Source organism: Acyrthosiphon pisum, chromosome A1 (genome assembly GCF_005508785.2).
Source record: "Acyrthosiphon pisum isolate AL4f chromosome A1, pea_aphid_22Mar2018_4r6ur, whole genome shotgun sequence".
Taxonomy (NCBI): domain Eukaryota; kingdom Metazoa; phylum Arthropoda; class Insecta; order Hemiptera; family Aphididae; genus Acyrthosiphon; species Acyrthosiphon pisum.
In genome coordinates this window covers 70,269,004-70,279,546 of record NC_042494.1, presented here as the reverse complement: position 1 = coordinate 70,279,546, position 10,543 = coordinate 70,269,004, and the positions used below count along the sequence as shown (strand labels likewise).

The window sequence follows — 10,543 nt, the reverse complement described above, 5'->3', positions numbered from 1 at the left end:
GTGGTACTATTATAGATATATAATAGTATACTTTAGAAGTTTCAAGTACCCACGAATAATATTATACAATCACAACAAAATAACTAAAATAGTTATCCTAGGTTTTTAATATGTAATTTCGTCCAAATTTGTACTTAAAATGACTATAAAAATAAACTGCGTAAATGTATTTTTTAGATTTTTTGGTAACAGAATTAATTACTTACGTGGAATCTTGTTTTAAATTTTCAATTCTTAGATACAAAACTTGAACATTTTATACATTTTTAACTACCAAATAATCATTGAATCTTAAATTTGATAAATTTTTTCAAAATTCGATCTTTAAATGCTTATAAAAAAAAATTGTGCCTATATATTTTTAATATTTTTCAACTGCTATTGTAACAATATATCAGGAGCTTTGTATTAAATTTATACACTTTTTGGCCCAACAGATAAAACTTTATTGATATTTATAGAAAAAAAAACTAAAAAAATTTAAAACTGAAAATGTCCGTAAACAGCTCAAAAAGAGTCAAAATATTTTCAAAATTGTATGGTGTATAGGAAATGCTAATATAAACATTCAGTAAAATTTTCATGTATCTGCAGTTATTCGTTTTTGAATTACAACAAAATAAGAAAATCGCTTCATCAGAAATCGAATGAATATCCAATGTTGTAAAAGTATGAATTTCAAACGCTCATAAAAATTTAATTTGACTTGCTTGTAGGCATTTTTATTTTGAAAAAGGTAGATAATCTTATAAGGAATCTTGTATTACATTTTAAAATCTTAGATTTAAAAAGAAAAATTTTTACGAATTCTTAACTCAAAATAATTTGCTAATTTTCGTGATTTTTCCATATTTTGTCAATTATTGAACTTTAAATGCTTATAAAAAAAAACTGTGACTAAGGATTTTTAATATTTTTCATCTGCTTTTAAAACAATATACTAGGAGCCTTTTATTAAATTTTCAAGCTTTTTTAATCAACAAATAAAATTTTATTGATATTTTTAGAAAAAAAACTAAAAAAAAATGAAAAGTGACAAAAGAGCTCAAAATAAGTCAAAATATTTTGAAAATGTTATGGTGTATAGAAAATGCTAATATAAACATTCAGTCAAAATTTCATGTATCTACGGTCATTTTTTTTTAAAGTTGCACCAAAAACCAAATTCAATTTTGTGAAAATTCGATTTTTCGTAAAAATTCCCGTTTTTCCTTAATTTTTCTTTGGTTTTTCCCGGCGCTTTTGAAAACTACTGGGAAATTTAAATTTTGACCTCCCCAATGCACCAACGATATTCACTTTCTGATCGAACAAGATACTGAAGTTGAAATTCGTAGCATTATTTCGACTACTTATCGTGTACACAGACACAAAAAAAATAAAAAATAAAAAAACACACATCATTGTAAAATCAATACATTCATCGTTCCACTCAGAATCTAAAAGCAGGTAAGTGGATGTCACTGATACACTGCCACAAGTGGGGCATTGTATAATGGATTGTATTAGACTTGAATCCAGTGATATAATATCATTGTATAAGAAAAACGATTCTGAGCGGAGACGGTTTGTTAGTCTGGATATTTTATATTGTAATTATTTATTTTATCATGTAAGTTGAATTAATATTATAATATTATAATTTTTCATTCGTTTCTATGGTGACAAACAAAGCGTTAGAAATTAAAACCCCATTTTTAGCGTTTTTTCGTCATTTTTCGGTGGTTTTTCCCGTGGCATTAAATAACTATTGAGAAAATCGAAAAATAACCTTCATAAAATACTATCTTGATCCAATTTGCGAAAAGATAAGCTACTATATGTTGAAATCGAAGCACTACTTCTGGTAGAAATTTTGTATACAGGATATAAAAAAAAAATAAATAAACACCATTGTAAAACCATAAGTTTCCTCGCTCCGCTCAGAATCTAATAATAATAATACAATATACATTTTAACTATTAAAAACGATACAAATGACAGTTTTGACTTTTATAACCTATAGTACGTTTACATATGTAGGTACGACGTTCTCTTAGTAAGAATTATTAAGGACATAACTACTATCAAAGTTAACATAGAGCAAACAGTTTACATTACAATTTATAAAAATGGTTGTAATTATTTCTTACATGCTAATTGCTAAGTGAAAAGGGAAAAATTCTTTTGGTCCATAATAATCATACATTTTATAAGATACATACCACGAAAAAAATATATGAACGTTGATGTGTGTAAACAATAAGTGCCGTTCTAAATGTTACACCTAGAATGAAAAATTAGTGGCAAATAAAAATACGTTTTTTGACCATACCCATGAGGAAGAAACTACTTCTAGATCGGCAAAAAATAAGTGATTCTTGTAAAAGAAAAGCAGTAGACAGTGATGTTGTAAAACCATCAAAAATTATCAGACGAGAACTTACACAATATAAAAATGAAGGTTGTTTGTTAATGTCTGATATAAAGCTAATTTCCAGAAATGTACAAAATGCTAGAGCCAGTTTTTATCCTAAAATACCAAATTCAAGAAAAAAAGTTCATAATACTTTCAGTTTAATTGATGTAAAAACAGAGGTGAAAATTTTATTTTTTAAAATGACGATTTAAATGAGATTATTATATTTTCATATTGTGATACTAATATTGAATTTTTGAGAAAACTGGAAATAGCTTACATGATGGCACTTTTAATTATTGTGATAACAATTTCACGCAACTATATACAACTCATGGATTAAAAAATGATATTTATATTCCATTAATGTTTTGCTTTTTACCAGATAAAACATTGAAAACATATTATATAGAATTATTTAAAAAAATGAATGTAGATGGAATGAACCCAAATAAATTTGTCTTAGACTTTGAGATATCAATGCACCAAATAAATATTATATTTCCGACAGCACAAATATGGGGATGCCGTTTCCATCTGGGCCAAGCTTGGTACCGTAAAATTCAAAGCTTAGGGTTTGCACAATAATTTCATTTTGCAAATGATGAATTGGGACAGTGGCTGGTACATATATTTAGTTTACCATTTCTTAATCCAATAGAAGTTGGAGATTGTTTTATAGATAGTTTCATGGCTGTCAAACCAGAAAATAATAAAATTAATTAATTTTGCGATTATTTAGTGACTAATTACATCGAAAATACCAGTACGTTCCCACCTTGTATTTGGGCTAGTGCTAGTTCTGATACAAGCCTTACTAGTTACTACAAATGTTTGTGAAAGTTTCCATTCTGAATTCAACTCAAATTTTTATCATCAACATCCTAATATATTAAAATTAATAGAAATTTTAAAAATGTTTCAAACAAATACATATATAAAGATAAGAACATCAGATTTCAATAGACCTCGAAAAATAAGTAAAAAAAAGAAGAAAAACAAAACTATATCAATAATAAAATATCCATAGATATTAAAGTAAATAACCTTTAATATCTATGAAAATATCAGATTATAACAGTATGATAATTACACAGTATGAATATGTGAAGTGTTTGAGCTTTCGCAATAAGCCAAATAAAATTTGATTTTTTTTTATCATTATTATTACTATTTTATACCTGTACAAATATAATGTGTGGACCATACCTACACATTATATTATTATTTTTTATTATATATTATATGGAATAGATTCAATTAAAAATTGAATTGGACTTTTTTTATGCAATTCAAAAACAAACAAATTTTAACCACACCAACTACGTTTAACTTGTCAGTCCCAAGTCTGAATAAAGTAAAAATGAAGTTGGTGTATAATTTTTTTTCGTATGGGAACTCACGTATACATAACCGGGCGTGATTTTTACCTACTAAATCTCGTGTGGGAACTTACATTCGCCTATGGTTTTCAATATTATAGGGTACTATAAAAGTTTCCAATACTAACGAAATCCAACAACTCCAGAACATTGTCCTTAAGAAGATAACGAATGCCCCACCATTTGTATCTAATTACACTTTACGTAAGTATCTTTCAATTAAAACTGTGATAGATGATACTCAGATACTGCATGCTTCCACAAAAACTTTCATATCTGTCTCCAAACGGGCGAATGTAAGTTCCCACACGAAAAATATTACCCTATAATATTGAAGACCATAGGTCCATAGTGTTTTAAGTAATGTTTTATACAATATAAGAACTTTAACCATTAATCTGGAGTGTTTATTGTTTGTAGCTTGCGGAGAATGACGTTTAAGGCAAGGCTCTTAATATGGATATGGCTATTCCAAGTGAGGTGCTTATCCAAGTTAAGTCATAGATATCCATATTTAACTGTGTAAGATGTGGGAATAAGGATATTATGTAGGTAGGCATTAGGGAAAATGGACGTGATTACCTAACTTTTTCTCTTAGCAATGCCCTATGTATTTTTTGATTAACAAGTAGCAATACTTATTTAATAAATAATAAGGCGTATAGTACCGATATGCCAGTTTTATTTATATTTTTAAATAATACAAATATTAATAATATCACTGTAAAAAACAATCGATAATGGTAATTTTATTATTTTAATAGGAAGTGGTGGGTGGTGATAGTGTGATGGCAAGTTTGAGAGGGACCTAAATGATTACTAACGCGACTTTGGTAACATCTTGGTAAAATATGATTCGTATCCCAAACACTTAAATTATCCATATAGTGATATTATTACCAGATAGTAAATAGGTAATTGGTATCCCTTGTCAAATGGATTTTTACTCAGTCATAACCATTACATAAATTTGACATAATTTATACACTTTATGTGAAAATCCATAATAAAATGTAATAAATTTTTTCTAAATCAATGTATTAACAATATTTTATTCACATAAAAAATAATTATTAAAGTGAAGAAAATTAAATAATATTGTTACAAAAACTAATCTTATGAATACAACTTTTTAATATAACAATTTATTGAAATACGATACCTATGATATTTCTATAATTGGAAAAACTATAACTTAGCCAATCACTAGTTTGTGTTAGAATAATTATCATAGGTCGTATTCCTTACAGCTGAATATTAAGCATAATTATCTATAACCAATAACCATTAACCATAATATTTATTTATATGAATATTACAGGGCAGCCCAAAAAACAAGTAAGAATAGTATAATATCAAAATTATATTAATTTGATTTTGTTTTAAGTTTCTAATATGTAAAAATGTAAAATTTTTTACAGTATTTTGATTGGTCACCACAAAATTATGACATCTTTACAAATAAAAATATGAACCCGCTTTATCTATACGTATGTATTCCATTTTCTAGTAACAATTTTTTATATTTTTTTAATTTGAATGAAAAGATAAATTGTGGATTTCTAAATGAAAAACATTGATAAATAATATTAACCAAATATAAAATATGTTTAAGGTTATTGGAGAGAGAGCAAAATAATATTATACCCTGTGTTTTTGTAATGCACAAAAATGCAACTTTTAATTTTAATTGTTAATTAAGTTTTTGTTTAATACTTGTTAAGTAACATTTTCAATTACAATTATTTGTATCCACATTTGATTATAAAAAGTTAAATTAGTTTCACATTGTCTATAGAAGAGATAAAATAAATAATATATGCTGGCAAATAATTAAATTTTTTTTTTCTTAAAAATTCGACTTAATACATACAATTAATAGATCAGATTTTTCTATATATTACAAAAAAAAATAATTAATGAACATATATTTATAACAATAACACTAACTTATTATTACTACTACTACTAATTTAATTTTATACATAACATTAATTAATGAACAAAATGTTTAATATAGTAAGTGCCAAGTTCTAATATTCAACATAAATAATTGTTTAAAGGACTAGATAGTCTATAGTTTCTTTCAGTGACATATTTAAGATTTATAAAGCAAGTGCATATTTATATTTTGATATAATTAAATTTAAAATATCTATTGTATCATTATTATGATTTATTAATATTTTTAAGATATAAATATAAATGTATCTATCCTACCCGCAACCAATAAATATGCCACTGCTTTCTTACTATATTCAAAATTTAAATATTGTATACAGTTAACAGAACTAACATAGTTTTAACTAACAACAGAAATAGAAGTCAATGAAACCCCCTAAACAGATTTAACTTCTTGTGTTTGGGAGGACATTAACCAAGTTTCATAGAATCATATTTGAATATTTTGTTTTGTAATGAATGATGATTGATGACTATAATGTTTTTAAAATGATATTGAGAGCAAATTTTTTTAAAGCTTATTGAAAAATCAAAACAACATTTAAAAAACAAACATCAAATAAAGTCATGGTAATCTCATACAACATTAAATGTGATAAAATCTCACATCATAATGTATTATATTGTACAAGATCTATAATTAATACTTAGTAATTTTTTAGATTGAGTACATCTAAGACAGATCATACCCAACATACTGTAACTAGATTTGCTAAATTATTGGTATTAGATAAGTAATATTACATATTTATAATCTGGTTTGTATAATCATAAATTTATATTGTCAGTGAAAATAAAAAATTTTTATGTAATTACATTACAACAGTTACAACTTACAATATATCATATTATTACAGTGCCATCTACAAATATTTAACAGCAAAAGAACTTGAAAAAAACTACTATTGAAATAATTTTTAATGGTGCAAGTATTGTATAATTAACTAACACATACATAAATAAAGTAAATTTTTAAAACTGATGTTTCAAACAATTATTGTATACAAGATATTTGAATTATAAATTATTTTATTTTATCTCGCATGTATGCCGGAATAGGAGTATTTTAATATATTTTCTGAATACATTGTTATAATTTTTTTGCCTAAATTAACTAAGTACAGTATAATTAAATTATAGTATGCATACTTTTAATCATTTTCAAGTATTATAAGTAATTCTTAGGATATCACCTAGGATAGTACTAAATACTGTAAATAGTTTGAGTATTTTGTAACATACATGCCATGAGATTGTTGACTGGTAAAATCAATGAAAATCAAACTGGTTAAGAACACTAAGGTAAAAATTCCATTTCTCTTTCAATTCCAACAAATTTAAGTTGCTCAGTTGGTCCATATCTAAAAGCAAAATAAAAATTTTAATAACAAAATTAACTTAATGTATAAATGTTTAATAATTTGTGAGAATAAATTAGTAACCTGTAGTCGAAAAATAATTCTTCGCCAGGTTGTATAGGACGTTTAGCAAATATACCAATTCGATGATCACCATTTACCATCATTACTTTAGCATAACAATTTGGATTTATAGAATGATTGGCAAATCTTATTTTATTGCCTTTTCGTGTAGCATCAACAACAAAATCTATTATACAAACAATAACAACACTCAAGTTATATAAAATTATATGAAAAAAAACCTTAAAATAAATGCTAAATTGTTATTTAAAAAAATATTATCATTGACTTAATGTGTTACATACCATGGTTTAAATTAAATAAAAAGCTACACATGTATTTATCATAAACTTTCCCACGTCGATCAGCTTCGTCTTGAGTAATAATTTCCCCACAATATTCAGATATAAATTCATTTTTTTGTGCAGAATCTTTCAAAAATATACCCCAACCAGCAACATCCGAAGGTGCCATTAATAAGTGTTTGCCTAAAATAAAAGACAAATGATTATTATAAATGAAAACACTTTTAACATATTTTACTTTATAGTATACTTACGAAGGCCTCTTTGAACACTGACATTTTTACATGTTATATTATCTAAATTAAACTGATCAGCACCACAAGTTAAACATAAATCTGGATCACATTCACGAACAGCTAAATAACAAGGACATTGTTTCGTGTTGCACTGAGCGCGACATCTACAACCAGGAAATCGATTTTGACCTAAAATACAAGAGTTATTTACATTTAATATAGAATCTAATAATATAAGATATCTTAAAACACTCACAATCTGAACTGCACTTGCAGAATTTTTCACAGAAATTCTGTGCCATTACACAAGGACATGTTGCATCACAACCTTGATTTGGTGGATGAGAACACGGTGTATAGTTATATAAATGATTTGATGCAGAATCTCTCTTTAGTTGTACTTTTCGACAATGCGTTTGCCATAATCGTAACTTTTTCTTTTTTTTTCTAGGCGGGGTTAACTCACTAATAGCTTCTTCAACAGTTACTTCATCATTTTCATTTTGCGCAAATTCATAAACCTGCTGACAACTTTTTGTTAACATCATCTGAGCAATGACACAATAGTTATTCAGGAATGTACGACGGAGTGCACGGAAAATTGATTGGTCTGATCCAGTCCAAACTTGTTTATCTTCTGTACTCATGCGTGGAAGTAAAGAGAAAGATGTCTTAGTTGTTAATGGATCTTCCATGTCTAGTTCACCATCTGTTGAAAAATGATTAAAATAATGATTAATTGTTATAAATTATAAAATATACAGTTTTAAATTAATTATTCATTAGTATACTACCTTTACTACTATCCCTGCTATCTTCAGAACTAGCATCATTTCCCCAATCCGAGCTATCTTTTTTTGACAATTTATTAGAGCTAACTGGTTTTTCATTAATTTCATTCTGAGGTGACAACTCTTTTGTATTACTGGAAATTGTAGTAGACCCCGATCTATTAGTTTCTTCATCTCTATCCGCTTGTTTTTGTTTTTCAGCTTTGATTTCAGCAATAGCAGCTAATTTTTCTTTCATTCCATCCTGAAAAAAATTTTTTTTATAAAATCCTATTTAATGTATCAAATATTTCAAATGTCTTACGAGTAACATATAACAATCTTGACTACAGTGAGACGAAAATGGTTTTAATAAAGGTCCTTTTAAGCCAATTGGCAAATTAGTACCAGAATCATGCTCTTTAAGTTCTACAACATAAAAAAATAAGATTTTAATGATTAAAAATAATGGTTGGTTATAACTTATAAGAAATAAATACATACTGTGTAAAAAACAATCATATTTGTAACACCTTCTACAAAACAAATTTAAAAATGAATGTATAGTTTGCTCTTTAGGTACAGACTCAGCCTTTGGTCCATCAATGTTTGGAGTGCATTGAGATGGCTGTGCATTAGGGTCAACACAAGATGTTAATTCAATATACCTAAAAAAAAATTAAGTATACATACATATATTTCCCACAAAATAATAACTTAAAATGGTATACGTAAAATATTAAAATATAATATTTACTTTTCTTTGAATTCTTCAGGAGTTCCTTTATCTGGGAATGCAGCGGACATGGCTTCAAATATAGATACACTTGGAAACGGCCTATCATCTTTATTGTTTTTTACCACCATTTTTTGTGTCAATAAAGTTTGTTGTTCTTTATCTTCTTCTTGCTAAACAAGTTCACTAACATTAATCTCAATTAGAAAATAGATTTTATTTTCATTTTACCTGAAATGGTATAAGTGCATGGACTAAGTCTACAAACACTTGATCATCCAAAAAGTTTGCAGCATCATCGTCATGAACTTTATTATCATAATTTTTTAATAGTTCCTCAATAAAAGAACCATCTTGATCAAGTACCTCATCCCCCATATATGGGATATTATGTAGTACTGTTTCATCATCCACCTACAAAACATTAAATGGAACCAAAAAAAATATTAGTTTGGATTATAGTCTAGTTACTTATATATTATCTATTAATTGTTACCATGAAATTCGCCTGAATTGGTGCCCAGATGTACATAGTAGGTATAGGTGCTACAGCATTAATTATTTTAATCGGAACACTCATGGTCTCTTCCCCAATACCATCTACCTTAGATACTTCTGACCGTTTAGATCTCGATACTGTTTCTATAAATGGTCGACATTCCCAAATTGCTTTTCTTGACAACAATCGTTTGAGTTCTTCCGCTTTTTTATCTGTGTGAAAGAAATAAAACATGAAAGTATGAAACATAAACAATAACATGTCATTTAAACGTACCATAGAGCTTTTTCTGATTATTCATGCATGCTAATACATTGTCATCGTCTTTCTTTGTTTTTTTGGCCTGCAGTAATCTGAAATACTCAGCTTTTACACGTTTCTTCCAGTCGGCATTATTTTTGGCTTTTTTCTCGGACATGACGAGAGTGACGAGTGGGTTCAAATGACTAAATCACGAAAGTATGATACACTGAAATCAAACGTCAAACCAATAAAGCCACCGCTACAAAGACACATGTTGAACAAAACATCATGACAAATAAGATGCAAAATATGATAATATACACACAAGCAATATTACCGTCGTCGTTCAAGTAGTCAATAGTCACAGAGTAATTACGTTCATCGGTCAACCTTGTTCTGTCGTCATATCATAGAAAAATTAGTCGAAGAAACATTCGGTCTTTGCGTACTATCGGTTTCAAATTTAGTAACGAGTCAATTATTATACGTACAAATGGCGACATCCGATATAATTGCATTTACTTAAAAATAAAAAGTATTGAATAATGTAGTAATATTATGTACCATGTACGTCTAACAGTGTAAACAAA

At 27.1% G+C, this 10,543-nt stretch overlaps 1 protein-coding gene across 2 annotated transcripts; it reads right to left on the bottom strand.

Annotated features, from left to right (window-relative positions):
• Window positions 1–6,872: 6,872 nt before the first annotated feature.
• Window positions 6,873–10,543, bottom strand: LOC100168406 (histone-lysine N-methyltransferase E(z)). Of its 2 annotated transcripts, none has more exons than XM_001947268.5 (13): window positions 10,291–10,542; window positions 9,987–10,179; window positions 9,708–9,922; window positions 9,443–9,625; window positions 9,233–9,384; window positions 8,980–9,143; window positions 8,801–8,904; window positions 8,500–8,740; window positions 7,962–8,414; window positions 7,724–7,894; window positions 7,470–7,652; window positions 7,186–7,351; window positions 6,873–7,104 (listed from the first exon to the last, which is right to left on the bottom strand). In XM_001947268.5, the coding sequence occupies exons 2-13, from the start codon at window positions 10,126–10,128 to the stop codon at window positions 7,041–7,043; spliced, it is 2,238 nt and encodes a 745-aa protein (XP_001947303.2). In that variant the 5' UTR covers window positions 10,129–10,179; window positions 10,291–10,542; the 3' UTR covers window positions 6,873–7,040. The 2 variants fall into 2 exon arrangements, with proteins under 2 accessions (XP_001947303.2, XP_008183197.1); XM_008184975.3 differs by having other exon boundaries at window positions 6,985–7,104; window positions 10,279–10,543.

Bases quoted from the DNA above. Each gene is read 5' to 3' on its own strand.
- LOC100168406 (XM_008184975.3), bottom strand. From the start codon at position 10,128: ATGTCCGAGAAAAAAGCCAAAAATAATGCCGACTGGAAGAAACGTGTA. The intron at 9,626-9,707 runs GTAACAATTAAT...AATGTTTTGTAG, and splicing joins CAATTCAGGCGAATTTCATG to GTGGATGATGAAACAGTACT. The intron at 7,895-7,961 runs GTGAGTGTTTTA...CTTGTATTTTAG, and splicing joins CTGCAAGTGCAGTTCAGATT to GTCAAAATCGATTTCCTGGT.